This window comes from Myotis lucifugus, unplaced genomic scaffold, assembly GCF_000147115.1.
Source record: "Myotis lucifugus unplaced genomic scaffold, Myoluc2.0 scaffold_83, whole genome shotgun sequence".
Classification (NCBI taxonomy): Eukaryota; Metazoa; Chordata; class Mammalia; order Chiroptera; family Vespertilionidae; genus Myotis; species Myotis lucifugus.
In genome coordinates this window covers 3,062,394-3,085,007 of record NW_005871131.1, presented here as the reverse complement: position 1 = coordinate 3,085,007, position 22,614 = coordinate 3,062,394, and the positions used below count along the sequence as shown (strand labels likewise).

General features: G+C 42.6%; 1 protein-coding gene across 2 annotated transcripts in view; it reads left to right on the top strand.

The window, feature by feature from the left end:
• Positions 1 to 22,614, top strand: part of ERC2 (ELKS/RAB6-interacting/CAST family member 2) — an 869,271-nt gene that overhangs the window by 510,818 nt on the left and 335,839 nt on the right. For both annotated transcript variants that reach the window (XR_002829807.1, XM_006090859.2), the window contains exon 14: positions 5,666 to 5,826. Coding sequence is in view for 1 of the 2 variants with exons in the window: in XM_006090859.2 (XP_006090921.1) it covers positions 5,666 to 5,826 (161 nt within the window). In the remaining variant the exon portion in view is untranslated. The remainder of the gene's footprint in view (positions 1 to 5,665; positions 5,827 to 22,614) is intronic.

The window sequence follows — 22,614 nt, the reverse complement described above, 5'->3', positions numbered from 1 at the left end:
TGGGCTTTATTTGTTCTTCTTATTCCTTTAGATGTAAAGTTAGACTGTTTATTTGAGATGTTCTTGATTGTTGAGGTAGGCCTGTAATACTATGAATTAGAACTACTTTTGCTGTGTCCCATAAATTTTTGTATCATTATATTTTCATCTTTTTCAAGAAATCTTATTTTTTCTTTCCTGCTTGATTCCTTCATTAACCATTGATTGTTTGGTAGCATGTTACTTAGCTTCCCCGTGTTTGTATTTGTTAGGAGTTTTTGGTAATTGATTTCTAGTTTCATACCATTGTGACTGGAGAAGATGCTTGATTTGATTTCAGTCCTCAAATTTATTGAGATTTGTTTTGTGGCCTACTGTGGTCTATCCTGAAGAATGTGCACTTGAAAAAGTAGTGTGTATTCTGCTGTTTGGGGGTGGAATGTTCTGTAAATATCTATTAAGGCCTTTGGATTGAATGTCATTCATTTAAGGCCATTGTTACCTTGTTAATTTTCTAGCTGGAAGATCTGTCCATTGATGTAAGTGGAGTGTTGAAGCTGTCTAATATTATTGTAGTACCTCTGATCTCTCACTTATGTCTGTTAATTATTTCTTTATTTAGGTGCTCCTATATGCAGTGCATATATGTTGACATCTATATCCTCTTGTTGGATTGATCCTTTTTTCATTATGTAATGCCCTTCTTTGTCTCTGTTGTTTCAGTCTTTTTTAATGTCTATTTTGTCTGATATATGTATAGCTACCCCGTATTTCTTTTCATTTCAACTTTTATGAAATGTGTTTTTCCAGTCTTTACTTTCAGTCTGAGTGTGTCTTTCCATCTGAAGTGAGTCTCTTGTTGGCAGCATATGCTTATGTCTTTTTTTTTTAATCCAGTCACCATATAGCTATTGGTTGGAATATTTAGTTCATTTGTATTTAAAGTGCTCATTGATAGGTATGTAGTTATTGCACTTTTATTAATTGTTTTGTAGTTCTTTTTCTGTTCTTTTCATTTTCTCTCTTCTCTTGTAGACTGATGACTTTATTTAATAATTTGAGTTCCTTTCCCTTTATTTTTTGTGTATCTATTATAGGCTTTTGGTTTGTGGTTACCATGAGATTCATATATAACAAGATATATTTATGGCATTCTATTTTAAGTTGATGGTCACTTGAGATCAAAGACATTCTAAAAGTACTACATTTTTTACCCCTCCCCCACTTTTACATGTTTTGGCATATTTCACATTGTGTGTGTGTGTGTGTGTGTGTGTGTGTGTGTGTCCTTTAATGTATTATTGTAGTCACACATGATCTTATTACTTTTCTCTTTTAAGTTTAATAGTAGCTTCATACTTGGCTAATCTACTACTTTCACTAAATGTTTGCCTTTATCAGTGAGATTTTTTCTTATATTTTTTATTTTTTAGCCTTTTTTTCCACTTAAAGAAGTCCCCTTAACATTCCATATAGTGTCAGTTTAGTGGTGATGGACCCCTTTAGCTTTTGCTTGTCTCAGAAACTATTTTCCTTCAATTCTGAAAGATAGCCTTTCTGGGAAGAATATTCTTGGTTTTAGGTTTTTTCTTTCATTACTTTGAATATATTGTACCATTCCTTCTGTTCTGAAAAGTTTCTGCTGAAAAATTAGCTGATAGTCTTTATGGGTATCCTCTTTGTTCAACAAACTGATTTTCTCTTGCTGCTTTTAAGATTCTCTCTTTATCTTTACTGGCATTTTTAAAATATTTATTTATTTATTTTAGAGAGAGGGGGAGGGTGAGAGATACATCAATTTGTTGTTCCACTTATATATGCATTCAATGGTTGCTTCTTCTGTGTGTGTCCTGACCAGAGATTGAACCTGCAACCTTGGAGTATCAGGACAGTGCTCTACCAATGCTACCCAGCCAGGGACACTTGGTATTTTAATTATGATGTGTATTGGTGTGGGCCTTTCTGGGTTTAACACCTAGGGGACTCTCGGCGCTTCCTGGACTTGGATGTCTGTTTCCTTCACCAGGTTAGAGAAGGTTGCAACATTTTTCTTCAAATAGGTTCTCTGACCTTTTTTCTTCTCTCTTCTCTTTCTGGGACCACTATGATGCAAATGTTGGTATGCTTGATGTTGTTTCACAGGTTTCTTAAACTTACTATCATTTCTTTCTTTCTTTTTCTTTTTAAATCCTCATCTGAGGATATTTTTCCATTGCTTTTTAGAGAGAGTGGAAGAGAGAGGGAAAGACAGAGAAACATTGATGTGAAGAAACACATCAATTGGTTGCCTCCTGTAGGAGCCCTAGCCAGGACCCAGGCGGGGTAGGAGCCTGCAACCAAAGCACGTTCCCTTGACTGGAATCGAACCCAGGACCCTTTGGTCCCAGGTCCATGCTCTATCCACTGAGCCAAATCAGCCAGGGCCTCATTATTTCCTCTTCCTCCTCCTCCTCCTAGGACCCTTTGGTCCCAGGTCGATGCTCTATCCACTGAGCCAAAACGGCCAGGGCCTCATTATTTCTCCTCTTCCTCCTCCTCCTCCTCCTCCTCCTCCTCCTCCTCCTCCTCCTCCTCCTCCTCCTCCTCTTTCCTTTCCTTTTCTATTTTCTTTCTTTTCTTTTCTTTGTTCCCATTCTGTGATTTCCACTACCTGTTTGTCAGGTTGTTGATTTGGCCTTCTGTATTATCTAATCTTTTGTTGATTTCCTCTAATATATTTTTCATTTTAGTTATTGTAGTCATCAGTTCTGGTTGGTTCTTTTTTTATATTTTCTGTCCCTTTCTTGATGTTCTTACTAAATTCATCTGCCCTTCTTCTGAGTTTGTTGAGCATCTTTGTCACCAGTGTTTTGAATTTGTTATCTGGTAGATTACATTTAGGTTTGTAATCTTATCTCTTTCATTTAGATTTTTTTCTGGAATTTTGTTCTGTTCTTTCGTTAGGAACATATTCTTATGTCTCCCACTTCGGTTGTTTCTCTGAGTTTTAATCTATGAAATCGGTGAAAATAGCAGCCTCTCTTGGACTTGAAGAATGGCCTTGTGTAGGAGCGTCCCCTTTCTAGAGTGAGTGTGCCAGGTGTCTGGCCAGATAGCTGGATCTGTAGCTGGTGTGGGCATGGGCCATGGTAATTCCTGGGACAAGCTATGCCAGGGCCTGAAACTGTAGCTAGAACAGGTGAGCCTCAAGGGTTTCCAGGGATGAGCCACAACAGAGCCTGTCTTGGCAGGTGAGGTGGAAGCTGTAGTTGGGGCAGGCTGTGGAGAGTCCTGGAGGTCAGAGGCACTGGCCAGGAGCTGATGATGAAGCTAGCATGGGCTGGAGGAGGGGACAGGAGCTATGGCTGGAGCCCAAGGGCAAGTGGTGTAGCCAGTGTAGGTCTGGGACCTGGAGCCTAGAGCCTGGGGAGCACTAGGGACTAGGGTGGCCTTGGCCAGCTGGCTAGAGCTCCTGATTGACCTCCTGCCTGTGCACTCAAGGTGGTGGGGGAACTCAGCAAATGTGCTGCCTGGAGTCTCCAACCCAGAGAGAGTTCCCGCCTCCCCACCCCAAATTGGCAGATGCTCTAGACCAGCGGTTCTCAACCTGTGGGTCGCCACCCCTTTGGGAGTCGAATGACCCTTTCACAGGGGTCGCCTAAGACCATCGGAAAACACATATATAATTACATATTGTTTTTGTGATTAATCACTATGCTTTAATTATGTTCAATTTGTGACAATGAAAATAACATCCTGCATATCAGATATTTACATTACGATTCATAACAGTAGCAAAATTACAGTTATGAAGTAGCAACGAAAATAATTTTATGGTTGGGGGTCACCACAACATGAGGAACTGTATTAAAGGGTCTCGGCATTAGGAAGGTTGAGAACCACTGCTCTAGAGTTAAGCAGTTCTTTCCCATTTAGTCTAGATGCTCTTTAAATGACTGCTTTTGTGCTGTACCCTAGGGCCAGTGTGTCTGCTGGAGGCTCCTCAGTGCTGCACCCCTATTGCAGGTTGACTTGTGGGTGTGGGTTCCCACAGCTCTCCTGCCTGTTTCTATGTGGTCTCTCTGCCATTTCTCATGCAGACACTGTTCAGCCAGCCCCCAGTTCTTCTTCAGGTGGAATTGCTTTGTCTGCAGGTCCATTCAATGTATTTGTGGGAGGAGGTGAGTTCAGCGTCTTCCTGAGGCGCTGTTTGGACGCCTCCTGATCTCTACACAGCTATTGAATGCATCAACACAGGAGGGAAGGAAGAAAAATAAAATCTCTGCTTCAGCCTCACCAAGTATTGCTTTGTAGAAGGGCTTCTAGTCATATGTATGGCATTCTCTGAACTTGTGTGAGAAACTAAACAATTTTGTGGTTGTGTTTCAATTTTTGTATATTTGTAAAGTTAAAGAATAATGCTTGTTATTCTCCAATTAAGCAGGTGTGGTTCTGAGACTTTAATAGGGTAACCTTTATATTCGTTGCTTTTTAAACTGTTTTGGGTTTTGCTATGAGTTACATTACATTACATGGTCATCAAGTTTCCTCTTTTTATCAGGGCAAAATGGAGAGTTTGATGATCTTAAAAGCCTGTAATTTACCTTGGATGTGAGCTATAAGGTTTATTCTGAATAAATTCCATGTAAAGCTGAAGAAATTATGTAGAAAGTCTTTATGAATTGGAACTTAACATGTCACTGACACATTCTGAAGTGTGTTCCTTTGCCTTTAGTGATGGATGGTCCCATTCTGCCAAGTTTAGCTGAAAGGGGTGGCTTAGAAACCTAAGCATCAGATCTGGAATCTAGAAACTTCCTGGAACGTCCATAGTTTTAAATCAGGGTGGCTGCAGCCTCCATCTGTGCAAGGGATGGCATGCCACCAGCTTCTCCACGGAAGTCCCTGGGCCAGAGCTATACACACCAGCCCTGTTTCCTGTGCATCGGCGTTTAAAAGCCCCCAGTGGTTTGGGAGAATGAGGCCTTACTTTGGGGCTTCTTGGTCCAGTTTTGGTGGGACCTGGCTAGAAACCCTGGCTATTAGATAGTCTGGCTTATTTCTATGGTGTATTAGCACTCTATAAAAGTTACATGTCATTTATTTCAAATTTAGAGCCCTCTCAGACTTCAGGGGCCAACCAAACTTGAACCTTTTGTGGCTGGAATTCTGTTTACCTTTGGCCAAATCTTGCTTCCTGACTGTGAGCCTGGGAGGTGAGGTGAGGCCCCTTGGACATCAGGTCAGTTTTGCCAAACAAGGCTTTGATAGGTTCAAACATGAATGCATCTGAAACACGGAGATTAACTTGCTGTCAGAATCCTCTGGGGCCTACACACAGAAGTATATTGTACCAGGCACAGTGCATTTTGAATGTTGCCTTCCACCCACTGGGAGGCAATATCTGAGATTTTTGCCAGACACCGTTGAAATTGGGTCACGTCACTCACCTTCCACTTCCAATAAATATATCAACGGGTTTCTATGAAGGTTGTTTGACACTCCAGTTGAATGAGGATCTTGGAGAAATTTGGACATTTTGGTGTTTGAAGCATTTGTGTTTAACCAGGGACAAAGTAAACAAGATGCAGTGTCCCGTTCAAGGATGGCTCTGATTCCTTTGTGTCTATTTCTGAACACAGGCTGGCAAGCAAGGCCTTGTGCTTGAATGAAGGAGCAGTAACAGCCCGTTGCATGTGCCTTTCAGATAGAGGAGCTGATGAACGCCCTGGAGAAGACCAGACAGGAGCTGGACGCCACCAAGGCACGCCTGGCCTCCACACAGCAGTCCCTGGCTGAAAAGGAAGCGCACTTGGCCAACCTCCGAATAGAGAGGAGGAAACAGCTGGAGGAGATCCTGGAGATGAAGTGAGTACCCATTTTTGTTTCCTGGTCTCTTTTTTCTGATCTCTCTTTAGGGATGGGGAAGGGAAGGCTGGAGGAGATGAAGAAAGAGCTTGAAAAAAGAATAATTTAGCTAACACCTGACTAGTCATTTCCAGGACTACGATTCTTTTTTTTTTTAAAGTATAGCTTCCCATGATCCATTTTGCACATTTTTCACATCTGTGATTCAGAACAAAGCATTGAGCATTAGATTTTGTATTTCTGTTTCATGGATGGCATTCTTAGGTCTGTCACAAAGGTCTGAACTGGCCCAGAGGCCGAGGCTCGTTAAGCACAATAGTAATTTGAGCAGGGCACCGAGTTAAGTGGAAACTTCTCTGAGGAGGTATTTCCTAATTGTGACTATAACTTTGCTAATTATATTCTTTTCACTTGTGTACAATGCCTGGCTTGTGTTGGCTTTCTTAGAGTCTCAAGGTTGGCACCTCTTTGTTTAGAAAGCAGGCCTCTGATTTGCTGAGCTGATAAAAACAGGCTTGGAAATCCTACCGCACCCCCACCCCTTCTGGGGAAGGTTAGGTAAGGGGGGAGACTGGATCCAATCTCTTTTCTTTGATTTAATTAGTCAAGTACGGCTGCATGCTGGGTAGTGGTCATTCCTGTGGGCCTATAGCACATCCATCTCCACCTAGGTCTTATTTTGCCCTCACAATGAAATAATATCATTATGGAAGAACATAGCTGAGAAAATTACTCAAAGATATTAGAAATAATCAATTGCTATGGATCTGTTTCTAAAGAAGCAGATAAGAAGCAACATGTCTCTATATAAGTTTTAAAATGAAATAATCACCAAGAAATAATTTCAACCCACCTTCCTTCCACAATCAGGGGAAATATACACAACGATGACATCTTAAGCCTGTAACATAGACTTTGAAATTGGTGGCTAGGTATGGAAGAATGACCTTCTCCTGACCCCACAAGCCTTACACATGGTTAACATTAGACCCGAGAGCTTAGATCATGGAAAATGTGGAGTGAAACATTTTGAAAGATTTAATAATGAGGACAAAACTTTTATTTCTCATCAACTACCTCAGTTTCTCTAAGACCAAAGAATAAGTAGTTTTTTCTCACCTATAAACTCAAATGTTTCCTAATAAAAGATGATATAATGAAAACAGATATTTTTCTCCTCAGTTTAGAGGTGGGGGAACTGAAACTCAGAAAGCTTTCAAGTAATTTGCTTAAGTCCATCTGGCCAGGATTAAAACCAAAACCTTCTACCTCAAGCTTTCTTTCTATGACCCCATTTTCTCAAGAAGTCATGTGAGCACCACCAAGCCCAGAACTTCTGTGTTTGAGTCAGTGTGGTGATCATCCTGCCTAGAACTGTGCCTGGCATGTGGTAGGTGCTCAGTGCTTGTTTGTTGAATAAGTGAGTAGGTTGAATGCGGAGACTGGATTTTATGTAACTAAGAAGCATAGTATTTCAAGCGCCTCGATCAATAATCCGTTCACTACCAGCACATTGATTTCATCAGCCTTTATTCTTTTCCATTCATCTGTTCACTCCTGCCTCCTAATGTGCAGCCTAGTTTCTCTCATTGCTTCCAAGTTAACTCTCTATCAACTGGAGTGATTTATTATGCTATTTTATGGAAATTTCCATTCCTTCCTTTTCATAAAAAGAGCATATTCTTTCAACATTTTGAGAGAACAAATAATGGTGCAGCATGCTGATTTGGGAGTCATCAGACCTAGAAATCCTATTGCTTCTACCTGGTGGCTGGTGACTTAAGGGAAGTGACCTGACCGTCACTGATCCTCCAGTTCCCTCCTGTAACCACTTCCCTGGGGTGGTTCTGAGCAGAGGTCCTCAGAGGAGGGCTTGGCACATGGAACAGAATATATGAGTGTAAATGGTGCTACCAGCCAATGAAAATATATCATGCGTTTAGTATACTTTGTGAAGAGTATCATTTATCTAAAATTTGGATTTATTTTTCTAAAACATATAAACCTTTTCCATGTGTATGTTTTCCCACTTAATTTCATGATTTCAGATAGCACCTAACTAAGACCTCTTTTGGTGAATTGCCACATTATTTCTGAAGTGCTTAATCTGCTACCACTACAAAATAAATACAAAATTCCTCTGTTAATTCCTTTGGTAAAAGTAACAAAGCCCCGCTTCACTAAGCCCAATATGAACCCCATTGACTATTTAACCGGCCCAGAACCCCACTTATGGCTCCGTTCTGGGACTGTGGGGACAAAGGTACAGGGCAATTGTATTGACTGAGAACAGCAACTAGATTCATCAACCTCCTGGGCTGTTCGAGTCCTCCAACTGGTTTGATTGTTCTTGATTATTAAGCTGAGTTGCCATATTGGTTACTCGACATTAACCCAGTCAACCTAAGTATGTGGGAACAGTCAGATGTGTATATCATTGGCAGAATTACTCTCACTCTGTGCCAGGCAATGTTGATTTTCTTTCAACTGGCAGGCAACATGCAGGCAACTTTCGGCCAAGTCCACCCAGTTTCCAATCCCTGGTGGGAAGGGAGAGGCTGTGTGGTGTTAGAGGAAAGAGCTGGAGCCCTAAGCCAAGAGTCGGGAGATATAATCTCATCCCTCACCCCTAACCGGAGATTACTGTCTGGTTGCTCCTGTTTTCCCTTCAGCAACATGAAGGTGATAATAGTGTCTACTCTATAGAATTGTTGTAGGGATTTTTTTTTTAAAAAGTACTAAACTGAAATTAATATAAGCCAGCATATGTGAAAATGCTTTGAAATGTAAAAGGGGCTTTTGGAATGAAAGGTGGTGTCTGTTAAATCCATTGCAAAATCAAATGGCACCAAGTTTTAGAATTGGAAAGCAGCTGGTCCAGCATCCCAGTTTGCATAAGCCAGACTCCCATCCATTTAATTACAGATAGGAATTCCAAGGTCCTGGGAAACAGCATTCACAATGGAAGTCATGGGGTCATAATGTGATGGTCATGCCTGTGACTCTTGCAGGTAGCTCATGTGGAACTAGAATGGCTTTCCATGTCGTCTTTCTACTTGTCTTGGTTTTTGTTTTAGAGCTCCACAGACTTTATCTGAACCTCACCCAGAGGATAGAAAGCAGTTTAGATATTTGTTTGAGTAACAGTGTTTATTTTAGAAAAGAAAAAGAAATATGAAGAAGCAAAATTAAATGTCACAATGGTGACATTTTGGTATATACCTTTACAAATACTCTTTTTATAGTTTGTAAATCCTGCTTCTTCTGTTTACTGAATGGGGAATACTCTCCCTGTCACAAGCATAGAATTCCATTTGTAATTACTCAATATATTATCACATAGGTTCGCTCCTTTATTGGTATCTTGGTACCAATGTTTTGGTAATATAAAGAATGTTTTGATAAGCATTCTGCTCTTTAATTTCATTTCTTTTAAAATAATTATAGCTTGATATACAAGAAACAGTAGAAAGAGGTCTCTTGTACATTTCCCTCAATGGTAACCTCTTGCATAATTATAGCACAGTGTCACAGCAGGAAATTGATATTGGTTCAGTCATCAACTTTAATTCAGATTTATTCAGTTTTACATGCACTCATTTATGTGTGAGTGGGTGTGAAATTGAGACATAGCAATTTCAACTCATGTATAGATGTGTGTAACCACCATCATAGTCAAGACACAATATTGTTCCATCATTGTAAAGACCCCTCATCTCACCTTTTGATAGCTACACCCACAACCAACTGTTTTCTCTTATTTTTATTTTTTGTTAATTCTCACCCAAGGATATTTTCCCTCCATTTATTTTAAGAGAGAGTGAGAGAGTGAGTATGAAGGGGGGGGGGGGGAGACATCAATGTGAGAGAGACACATCTGTTGGTTGTCTCTCCACACACCCTGGTCAGGGCTCAGGGAATCAAATCTGCAACCCAGGTATGTGTCTTTCACTGGGAATTGAACCTGTGACTCTTCAGTGTGTAGGCCAACGCTCTAACCACCAAGCAAACTGTCCAGGGCCCAGCTGTTTCATTTTTACCCAGAGTTTTGTGTTATATCATTTTGGGACAAGTGCCAGATAGTGTATGTTTTCCCTGCCATTCTTCTTTGGCAGGGCAGGGAATTATCCTCTTCTTAGTTTAAATTTAGACTGAATTTAAAGTTAGGAAATAGTACTTCATTCCTCTAATTTAAAGATTTCTCATGAGTTAGTTTTATTTTATTTGCAGTGGAATTCCCTTTTAATATTGGATATCTAGAACTTGTTATGTGGTAAGGATCGAATAAGTGGTTGAGGAATAAAAGGACAAATTAGTTCAAAAACTCATAAATATTCATTGAGCTCTTACCATGTGGTAGGTACGGTTCTAAGTGAACAAAGAGACAAATCCATGACCTTATCCAGTTTACATTTTAGTAAAATGACTGAAGGAAATGAACAGACAAATACCTGAAAGAAATTAATAGATGAATAAAGTAGATTCTTGTATAACCAAAGAAGTTTGGAATCCCACTTAGCAAGCTATTTCCAAAGGTAAGGAGCCTCATGGTTATTTGGGGTAGAGAGGGGCATGGGAAATGCAATGTGCCCTCCTACGGCCTGAGAACCCTTTTGGGAACTGACGACGAGGGAGGGTCTTTGCCTGTGTTTCAAGTAGGGTTCTTCCCCCAACACCTCTTTCTTCAGTTTGGTCTTTAGTGGTTGGCATTCTAACTGCCGGTCATTATTCTCACACTGGAAGGTACTAACAGTTTCCAGCCATAGAAGAACATAATATTGGCTTTCCCTTGTGTATAAGATTAGTCTTCTACTTCAAAAATATCTAAAACCTACATAATATTCACTTTCCCTTGGGTATAAGATTATTCTTTTACTTGAAAAATATCTAAAACCTACATAATATTCACTTTCCCTTGAGTATAAGATTATTCTTTTACTTCAAAAATATCTAAAACCTCTTGCTAAAACATTTCCTAGTGGTTCAGCTTTGTTACATTTGCTCCTATTTAAAGGGGATTTTATTAAAATAATATTAAGAACATCATTCTCTATGTTTGGTTTTATTAATGCTGGTTAATAAGCTTACATTCCAGTAACCAAAGCTCGATTACTTAATTTCTGGCAGGTGAATTTGATATCTGTGGCTAAAAGGAGCTGAAGGCCATGAGATATAGTACGTACAGTCTGTGTGCATTTGCTTGCACCGTTTAAACTTGCACAGTAATTTAATAGGCAGACAGGCAAGCTAACTGATATGTTCCATTTAGTAATAAATACTGAGTGAATAAGGGTTTTGAGAGATGGTTAATAGTTACATAATTCAAAGTGTGTATTTTAGATTTTTTGGTGGTTTCTTGTGTTTATGTTATAGAAAGGTTTTAAGGGGACCTCTACATTTTTAACTTATCTGATGATGTTGTGAGATTCATCTTAATATACTGGATATTGTTGCATTTTAGACATCTTCTCCAGATAGCCTCAAAAGCCTTTGTATACATTGAGCTATTTTAAGAAGTTTACAGTGAGGTAAGGCATGATCCTGTTGGCCGCTTTGATCTAGGAACCTTTTTGAGAGACCCACTCATTAGGTAAGTACCCTTCAAAGGAGACGCAGGGTGCAGAAAATAATATAATCAATTTATTCTTTACTTCATGCCAACATGAGAAAAGACAAATCACATTTCTTCAGGGAGGAATCCTAAGTGCCTGGCAATTTACACAGGATAAATGGAGCCTGGGAGAGGAGTTTTGAAGGCAATCATTACTTAAAATTGATAAACTTAGTTGCTAGAAGGATATACCAACTTACAGAGATGTTATGGGGACTGAATGAAATTACACATTTATGAGAAAGTTATTTTTAAATAGTAAAATTATATATATATACATATACATATACATATACATATACATATATATATGTGTGTGTGTGTGTGTGTGTGTGTGTGTGTGTGTGTGTATTATATGTTAGGTAAACCCAAAACAGTTAGCATACACTGATTCTGTCTTCAAATTCCAATTGGCCTTATGCTTTCAGCAATTTTTTTTTGGCTACAATTTTTTCTCTAACCAATGGTTTATTTAGAAGAATTTCAATGTGTCCAATTTTTAAACATATTAAGTAATATGGCAGTGTGTCCTAGAATGGCACAGTCTGTCTGTCACTATGTACCACCTACTCAGTTCTAAAAGTGAACCGAGTCAGCTAGGACCCTGATAAGCTCGTTGCAGCTTTCTCAGTTGCCTGCAATGATGGAGGACAGGTGGCACAGAGAAAGGGCATAAAGGTCATGAAGAACTGCTCATTCCACATCGGCTGTGTGAGCTGCAGGCAGTCACATACGTGCACATGAGTTGCTTACCACTCGTGATTTTTGTTTCTCTCTTGGAACCCTGAAACTGGTGGTTTAGAGCCACAGTCAAGCCAGCAGAAAGGCGGAAGGAGAAAGGAACCTCTCTGTCCTTTAGGTGGCACATACCATCCATGGACATTTGAATCACTGAACAGTTCATTCATTACATAGCTGTTGAGCATCCATGACCTGCAAGGACTGTTCTGTGCCTTCAGCACTGACGTAAGCACTGTTCTGAGTGAACAGAAAGGACAAAAATCCCTTTATTCCTGGAGCTTACATTCTAAGTAGGTGCAAGAACCAGGGTGGGGGAAGGGGCTCACTGGCCATCATTTAAGTCACCAAGTCACACTTAGCTGCAAGACTAGCAGGGAAATGCAGCCTTTAGCTGGGTGACTCTATGTCCAGTTAACATTCAGGGGACCCAGTACCAATGGAAGAGAACGGGAGAAAGGGTGTTGGGAACAAGTAGCACTCTTGGCTGAAATAAAGTATGAAAAGATACGTGCCGGCTATTATGATATCTCACTGAACATTTAAAAGCAACTTTCAAACTACAACTTTAGAGATAGTATTTCTAACAGACATTTGCTCATATGCATGTGTGTTCAGTATACATTGAGTTCATTTATGGGTACCAGGGTTGGTACACTGTGGGCAAGTCATGTGGTGAGTGAACAGGTTGAGTGATAACTGAACATCTTGCCACACTTGGGATAGCTGATGGGTGACGGATTCTAGTTCTAGAGAAGGCAAAGAGGCAGATGCTTCCATCAACTATTAAAGGGCTGACATGTAAGAGGAGAACTGGACTTGATCTATGGAAGACTGTACTAGAGGTGGGATCTAGAATTTGGAGGGGAAGACCTCCTTCGATGCTTTGTGGAACTCGGCAGCCTTTTGAGGCAGCTCCTGAAGTTTTGTCAGCAAATCCTGTGGGGAGAAAATCACCCATTCTGGGTAGCATAGAGGTAATTCCCATATCTGGGAGGAGGCGGCAGTGTGGTCTTTGCATTTCCTTCCAGTGTGGAATTCTATTCCTAACTCCATTAAATAAATGACCTGAAACATGGAAATCGTTAGGAGATGTTGGAATCTTCTTTTTCTTTCTCTTGAGGAACGCTATATGAAATCAGGAACTTTTCCCAAAAGCCAAAAATGACTGCTTGATTCAGTACACTGCCCTCTCTAATGAGACCATAATAAAATTTATCTCTTTTTTTTTTGTACATTGCATTTATTTTTCACAAAACTCTTTAGATATAAAGAGTTTGTATGAGCCAAGCAGAGATGTATTTCACAAAATGATACTTCACCAGCATATTCCTGCCACTCCTGAGAGATGGCTAGTATTGTTACCCCCACTGTGTAGATGCAGAAACTGAGGCCCAGACAACTGAAACTCAAATACACATCTGTTTGACATGATAGTCCATGATCTTAACCATTGAGTACACTGTCACTTGAAATTCTAAGTCTGGGAATGGCATAGCCAGTTTTGATTGAAGAGTTGAAGGCAGCCCTAACCGGTTTGGCTCAGCGGATAGAGCGTTGGGCTGCGGACTCAAGGGTCCCAGGTTCGATTCCGGTCAAGGGCATGTACCTTGGTTGCAGGCACATCCCCAGTAGGGAGTGTGCAGGAGGCAACTGATCGATGTTTCTCTCTCATTGATGTTTCTAACTCTCTATCCTTCTCCCTTCCTCTCTGTAAAAAATTAATAAAATATATATATTTTTAAAAAGAGTTGAAGGCAGTGAGCCCATAGGTGGTTCTTCCAACTTGCCTGGGAGATCAGGACAACAGGCTGGCGTGGGGGCAGAGGGAGGGGGCAGGAGAGACTTAGCTGGAGGCAGCCTTTGAAGTCAACTTTCTTATCTTAAAACAAAATAAGGGCCACACTGTCTTCTGGCCAAAAGCATGCGCTGTATGTATAGTTTTAATAGTGAAAAATGTCAGTCAAAAGGGCCCTTGGCCTGGTGCTTTTTAATGGAAATACAAACATTTTCTGAGCTCGAGCAGTATAATCTTTCAGCTTAAATAATCATAATCAGTAGTTAAATAATCTAAATGCCTGTGAATCATAAAGCTTAAATAATTCCAAGTGCCATACTTCATGTTATCTCCGCTCTCACAGCAGCTCCATGGGGTAGGGAAGGTCAACCACTAAAAAAGAGAAAGAGAAATGTATGGCCTTCCAACCTCCTCACACATAGCAAGGCAAAGGGGGCAGTTATGGTCCTTTCTTCTAATCCAAGAGCAACATCCTCTTGAGGAATTTCGTAAAGTACTTGCTCTTATGCTGTGGGGGTGCTGTCAGGTTTAGCCCCAGGAGGCAAGGAATGGGGCAGCTACATCACACAAAGAGAAACCAAGGAGCAGACAGCATAGCCAGGGTCATCCATCAAGTCCTGAAACAGGAATTCTCTGGTGCAGTGAGCAGGGCTCTCGGGACTGGAGTTCATAGCCTGAGTCTGGCAGCTGTGGCTGAGTGAGCCGCAGCCAGCCTGACCTGGAATTTCTAATTGTGAACAGGGCCCTGGACTCATATGACCGTGTTAATAGTCTATGATTCTCTAAAGTTGTGGTTCTTACTCCAGAAAGTCGGGGGGGGGGGGGCGGTTGCCCCTCTAGGGACATTTGGCAAAGTCTAGAGACATTGTGGTTGTTATACTGGAGAGGAGATGCCACTGGTATCTAGGGATAGAGGCCAGAGGTGCTGCTAAACATCCTACAATGCACAGGACAGCCTCCCCGACAACAAAGAATTATCCAGCCCCAAATGCCAATGGTGGCAGGGTGAAAAAACCCATCATAAGTAGCCTCCCTTTTTAAAGACGTGTGTTTATTTAACTAGGGAAAAGAGAAAAGCTTTGTTGGGTCTCATCTCTAATGTAACCTGACTTATTTTCAGAGAGAACTCACACAGGATGTGTTTTTCACATTCAGGATTGTAATCCCAGAGGGCCTGGTGGCCTGGGACTTGCCTTTTGTGTAGATGATTTTGACCTCTTCACTCTGGCTTGCTTTCTGGGGACTATAGACCAGCTCCCCCCAGGTAGCTCCCCAGTGGAATTGGCACTGGTCTCAGATCCCAATTCCCAGGAGACTGTACTCCCTTTTAGATACCAATCCTGGCTAAGATTCAGAAGACCTGATCCATTAATACCTACAGCTTAGCCAATCAGCAGCCCTCTCCAGCTGCAGTATTCCATTACTCATTAACCCGCGGCTCTCTCTGGTCCTCAGTTTGCCCAAATGTCAATGAAGGGAATGAAATTGGGATAGTCCTCAACGGGCCAGTCCTCTAGTCAGCCCTATAAATTTACTCTCTCTCTCCACCTTTATCCCTCCATTCCATTTGTTCCTCCCCTCACCACATCCCTCTGGGGAGATCAGTGTTTACTTAGGGAACCACTTCTTGCCATGGTTGGTAAGAGCAGAAAGGATAGAAGAAAAACAAAGACATTGCAGAGGTGGGAGAATATATGCCAGAGCAGGGGCCAGGGGCATCAGAGGGAAGCAGACTGTTGCCCAGATGCCAGCTGCCTGCCAGACCTGTGAAGGGCGGGACTTGGGGCAAATTCCTGCGTGAGGGGCAGTGGTCTCTGTCTCCCCATAATATCTCCTAAGCTTGGGTAAAATCCAGTGCAGATGTAATCAGGGGACACCTCCACCCTGAGAATGGAGAGGGTAAACATCAAGATCTGCGTCCTCATTGGAAGGGGACATCATAAAACCTCCATGTCAGTTAGACTTACAGGATTTAGGATGAGGCATAGCATAGAGGTGGGGAAGGCTCTGAGTGTTCTTGCTTCCTGGGAAGAATTAATAAAGGTTTGTGGAAGGAGTGAATGAATGCTGATGGAAATAATACTCTTTCTCTTTCTAGCTGCCTCGTCCCCCTCCCCCTCCCTCTCTTCCACCCAATCTCCTCTTTCTTCTTCCTCCTCGTTTCCTCTTGCCCTTTACTTTGCCTGACCTTCCTCTCCACTCTTCTTCCTCTCCTCCACCTTTCCGGTGGAGTTCAATGTATTTCCTCAACATAATGGTTGTTTTGCTAGATTCTAATTCTGAGAATTGGGCAGGAGGCAGACCAAGCACTTGAGGAGGAGTGTGTGTGTGCACGTGTGTGCATACTCACTCATGTGTTTGGGGGCAGAGAAGGGGCTGGCTCTGGCAAGCTTGCCTGGAGAATGAGGTGTTGAAGGGGAGACCAGACCCTTCAGTTCCCAGGAGCAAAGCGATCGAGAACTATCATCCTAAGCCAAGCCGCCAGTCAAGTATGGCCAAGTCTTTTGTTTTCCAGTGATGGAATTTGGGAACCAAGGAATTGTGATCATTGAAATGCAGCGTTTGACTTGATTTTTGGGTTAAGCCAATATCCCTGGGATCTTAATCTGAACCCGCAGGAGGCCGTGGCCAACTTTGAGACTCTGTTATTCCTCACCCCCGGTGCTCTGCTTACTTGAAGAGATTTGCAGAGCTCACTGTGGCTAGTGCCAGCGTGCAGTGAGGATGAAAGTGAAACTGCTGTCTTTCTCTTCGGTTTTGAACGTGGTGTTGGTGTGTGCACTTCATCAGCCTGAGCTTGGGGCTTCTTTCTCCTTCTGGCTCTATCTCTGGAAGTTTTCTTGGAAAAATCTCCCTTTAATGCATTTCTAAGACTCCTGTCAGCTAAGGTTTTATTCTAAGGCAGGATGGGGTTGGGTAGGCCCAGCAGTTATTCTCGGCTCCCTCCTGCCCCTGCCATTCTTTGGGAGGAAAGCTGCCCCCATGTGCTGCATTCCTGGGGCTTCCTTGCTGCCTGACACTGGTGGGTCCAGGGCCCATAGGAGGCACTGTCGGAGGTGGGAGGCTGGGATGTGAAAAAGGTTAGAGAATTTCCTCCCCATTCCCTTCTTGCTTTGGGGAAATAGGAACTTCTCTCCATGACCATAGCTCCTCTAGGCAGGGCCCCACCCGTGGCGCCCACTGGCACTGACATTAACTCATGTTTCCTTTTGCCCCTTGGGCCTGAAATACGCTAGCAAATGCCCTCCATTACCACTTTCTAGGTGCCTCCACCTGTCTGATTTGTTTCGTGAGCCCTGGTCACCTCTGCTCGTGTAGTCCCTTCACTGACGTCTCCTCACTGGGCCCTTCTGTGCTGGACGCTGCTTCCTGCCAGCCCCAGACGGGAACAGCCAGAAGACCATGGTGCCAAGGCCACGCGCCTGAAAGTTAATAGGATTATTTGAGCAAGTGTTGTTAGAAAGTGTTTACATTTCCCATATTAAGTAAATTTGGAAAAATAAGCAGATTGCTTGATGCTAAAATCAAAACACTAAAACAAAACTGCCATTCTGTGGTTTTCTGAAAACAGTTGGCTTCCAAATGACCCTTCAGCATGAATGACTTCTGTGGCCCAGACCCAGAATGTTGTGCAGCTGATGTTCCTAGAGTCAGCCTCAGCCCTAGGGTTAGGATGAGTGGAGACAGCCCCCTGCTCCCACCACATACAAGGAAAAATAATCCCTCCCTGTCTGCAGGCATGGAGGAGTTGGTTTGACTGAGTCAAGAAGAGGTTCATGAGATGGAAGGAAAGAGCATTTTCAGGGCCCCTGGCTATAGTACACGTAAACTCCTCCAGGCTGCGGGGCTCCCTTTCAGCCAAGCTCAGAGCACTTGGGGTTTCCATGAAGTAGAGGCGCTGCAGCTTTCAGCAGCAACTGCTCTAATGCAGCACCCTCGACTGGTGCAAGCTAAGCACTCCTCATTGAGTCAGTCGTTTGGGCAGTCACTGACTCATTCACTCACAAAACAAATCATTCTGGGCAGTCAAAGCTCTTTATTGACAGAATGAGTGAACAATCTGATGTCTGATCAAAGGATTAGAAATCTGAATGCAGAATTACATCTGGGATAGGTGTGCACAAAAGGAAAGACTTGAACAGCAATGAGAACACCCGGAAGGTAGTAGAAGGGCTCCCTGGGAATGTGGTTATGAGCCATGATGTGTTGGGTGAGTGGAAGTTCATTAGGTGAAGAGGGGTCTGGTGGGGGGCCATATTTCAAGAGTAGGGGACTGCCTGTGCAAAGGTCCTGTGGCAGGAGGGAGTGGCAAGCCTTCCATTAGCTCACAGGAGGCCCGTGTAGCTGGAGCACAGAGACCAAAGGGATTGGTTGAGGCTGGAGGGGTGGCCAGACCATCCAGGACTTGGGGGCCATGCTCAGTTTTTTGATATTTATTCTAAGCAGAACAGGAACCCATTGAAATGGAGTGACGTGATGGACTTATGATTTGAAAATAAATAATAAAAACCAATTACAGTATACATATCCTGTGTGAGAAACTTTTAAAGTGCTTTGTAAATATCGACTTACTGAATCTTCACAATCTAAGTATTGTTATTATTCCCATTTTACATTTGAGGAAACAGGGGTAAAAAAAGGTTAAGTAACTAGCCCAAGGTCACATAGCAAAGGTGAAATTTGAGCCTCTGGATTGTCATATAGTCGGGTCATAGGCCTGACCACTGTCCCACACTGCGGGATGTGGGCATACTGGTTAGGAAGCTGCTGCAGAGTTCCAGGCAAAGCTTGTCCTGGGATTTTCACAGTGGAGATGGAAAGAAGTGGAAGATTTCAGGAGACCTGTAGGAAGCTGAATTTACAGGGATAGATTGGCCATGGGATCTTCTTGCCAGCTCTGTGTTTTGCTCTCCTGAGCACTTTCGTTCCTCCATGCGTGGAGCCTGCGAGGAAATTGTGGCAACCATTTGCTCTAGCCTGGGGGTTCTCAACAGCAGCCCTACTAACACTGAGATGGACAATTATTGTTGTGGGGACTATCCTGTGCTTAGTAGCATCCCTAGTCTTTACCTACTAGATGCCAGTAGCAATTCCCTCCTCCAGCTGTAACCATCAAAAATGTCTCCAGATATTGCCAGAAATACCCGAGAAACAGCCCTGATTGTAAAGAGCTGGTCCAGACCTAGCCTGTGTATGCTTATAATTTCTCATCTTGGCCCAGCAGCCCAGCTCCTTCCTGGGATCCTATGGGTCTTGAGTCAGTGTGTTAGTGGCACTAGTAGAACTTGCACACTGGCTCATGCCTAGCACATAGGCCTTCTCTAGTCTGGAGGCAGATGACCTCAGACCAGAAAGCTTAGAAAGAAGTCTCTTCTGCATTCAACAATGTCATCCATATAGCAGTCTTTAGTGGGGTACCATAGACACGTGGCCATCATGTAGACCCATTTTCTTTGGATGGTAGACATAGACACCTAATTTCTATACAACTGATTTCAACATGAACTTTCTGAAATATATTCTTACATTTGAGCATTTCTTGCACCTCATGTTTCTGGAGCAACTATTTCTTATATAGTTCCAAAGTTTTTCCATGTGGACTTTTATTTGCTTAGAAGGCCTTTCAATGAAAAATATATTAAGGTTAGATAAGCTTCACACTTGGAAAGGTGAATTTATCAAATGCCCATATTAAGAGAAGAGAATTTTAAAGAATTTTGGTCAATTGAAAATTCCCTTCTAGGGCATTTTTTAAATAAAATACCTTGAAAAGCCTGCCCTGGGATCCATGCAGATATCTGGGGAGAAAAGCACAGGCAAGTGCAATGTGACTATAAGTCTGGTATTGATGAGTGGTGGTTTCTCTTCCTTCAAAAGCCTGGGTGCCTCCATGGGACAGAGCGGAGGATTCCTATGAGGATCATCTCTTTCCTAATTGCTGTCCCAATGGGCTTGGATAAATTACAGTTAAATGTTGTTGTTTTTTATGTCAATTATATACAAAAGTGAAGTGAACCCCCATATACCCTTCACCCAACTTTAATAGTCAACTTATTGCCAACCCTGTTTCCTTCCTATCCCACACTTCCCTATTCCTATCCCTAGGTTATTTTGAAGAAAATCCCAGTCATTATATCATTTACCCATAAATATTTCAATATAAACATTTTTTTCCAGATAAACATTTTGACAACAAATTGCAAATCCTTTAAAGTGGAGGAAAATTCTAATGAAGGTCTTTCCCCATAAAGTTGAAACTCCCTGGGAGAGGCTTAGATTTTTAATTTTTTTAAAAAAATCTTGTTATAAAACAGTGAAATGGAGCATTCAGCAGTATTATACAAAGAAATCAGAAGGATTAACACCACTAGACACATTCCTTCATTGATATTCAGCTCTATTCTCCGTTGCTTACACTTAAGTGTCAATGTTCCTAGGACTGACATAATTACATCTTGGGTAGAGTTTTCATTATCTCTTAGGGATCCTTGACATTTCTACACAAAACTGGAAGGGAAAACCTTTTCTTAATGGGTCTCTTTTCTACTTCTTGACTGAACGGTAATTCTTTAGGATTTTGAAGAAATAAAGCACACAACTGCTTTCAACATGTGACCATGAACGGTGACCCTGTCACATCTTCTACTCCTAAGAGTTTGGAAGCTTGACTAATGATAGCTTTTCTGCACAGAATGAAGCTGAGATTAAGCTCTCTTTGTAATGAGATTAGACTCCTGAATCTCTGTGAAGCCGGAACATAGCCACTCAGTTGTTTGCACTATTTTTGTTAATGATCATATCTGCTGTCCCCAGCAACTCCCATTTCATTTGGAAAATAAAATTAATTTATGCAGGGTTACTATAGAGCCATGGTCGGCAAACTGCGGCTCGCAAGCCATGTGCGGCTCTTTGGCCCCTTGAGTGTGGTTCTTCCTAAGCCTTAGGAGTACCCTAATTAAGTTAATAACAATGTACCTACCTATATAGTTTAAGTTTAAAAATTTGGCTCTCAAAAGAAAGTTCAATCATTGTACTGTTGATATTTGGCTCTGTTGACTAATGAGTTTGCCGACCACTGCTCTAGACCATTTTCCCATTAATTAATTCAACCATTGTTTAATTGAGCAATAATTGGGGTTCTCCCATTGCACTAGATGCTGATATAGTCACAGCTCAGACATAGTCCCTGCTTTCCCAAAGCTCACTGTAGTCTTGATTGCTCATTGTACATACAACCTTGGTGATTTGGGGGAGCAGTGGGATGGTTTCCATATCCAAATATCCTCTGTGCCCTTCTCTCCTTCAGCTAGGTAACCATGGTATTTAGTTGGGTTGAGCCAGATTACTGCCTTGAGCTTGGCTTTCAAATCTAGTTGTTCTAGAGGAGAATGACTCAAGAAGCTGTAGTAGCTGGGCCAGGAACGTGGGCAGCATTCTCGCCCTAACTGCAGTAGAAGATGGGGAGAGAAGGTACCTCAGAAGGGTAGGGAAATATGAAAGCTAGAGTTCCACACCAAAACGGACTTTATGTCTGTTATATTTCAGTTGACAGTTGCCCTTGAGCCAAGCAAGATTGAGTGTCACCTTGGAAACTTAGTTTTTCATATCATCTAGCCTGTCCTTTCATTTGGTGCTACTCCCTAACTCCTTGACAGCATCTCTGGGAAGGGGTCCTTTAACCTCTGTCTGGCACTGAGGGTGATGAGAAGTGTGTTAGCACAAGGGTCAAGCACCTGGGCTTTGAGGGGTCAGATAACTTGGGTTTGAATCTCAGCCCTACCACTTATTCTACTTGCATCGTGACCTTGGCCAAGTGTGTAAATGACATACCCTTCCCTATGGGGATCCTCTGAGAATTAAATGAGTTAATACATATAAAACACTTAGCCCAGATCTGCTACTTAGTAAGTCTTAGTAAATGTACGCATCAGCATTCTGGGAAAGCTCATTCTCTTTTCAGAGAACCCTCTCTTAAAATATTTGCCTTTTGTTATACTATAACTAGGGTCCCAGTGCACGAATGTGTGCACCTTGAAAGGAACTGTGGGCTACTAGGCTGTGGTGGGCACAGGGGTGGGTCTTGGACCATCCTCCACACCCCTGCCTGGCCCCTCCCACCATGGCCCCTGGTCCCCTGTCTGCTGGCAGCCATGCTCCTGCTGCCACCACTCCCATGTGCTGACAGCACTAGTCCTGCTCACACCCACTGATGGTGTGGAGCTATTGGGGCTGGTGCCAACAGTGGGTGCGAGTGGCTCCAGTGCTGGCAGCAGGTGCAAGAGGAGACTGCCAGCCCCGATCACCTCTCAGGAGCAGGGGGAGGTGGAGAAGCCCTGAGGGTCAATCAGGGCCATCGCCATCAGTGGGTGCGAGAGGTGGCTGCTGGTCCCGATCGCCTCTCAGGAGCAAGGGAAGGTGGAGAAGCGCTGAGGGACAATCAGGGCCGGCAGCCACCGCTCCCACCTGCTGACAGAGTCGAGCTATCAGGGCTGCTGCTGGGTGCCTGCAGCAGGTGAGAGCACTGGGTGGGACCTCGGCGCATGGGAGCAAAGAATTTTCCGCAACCACCAGAGGCTAGTGAAAGTGAAAGTGACCGGCGTCCCGCCTTGATCTGGCACCCCTGCTCATCTGCTCCACCATC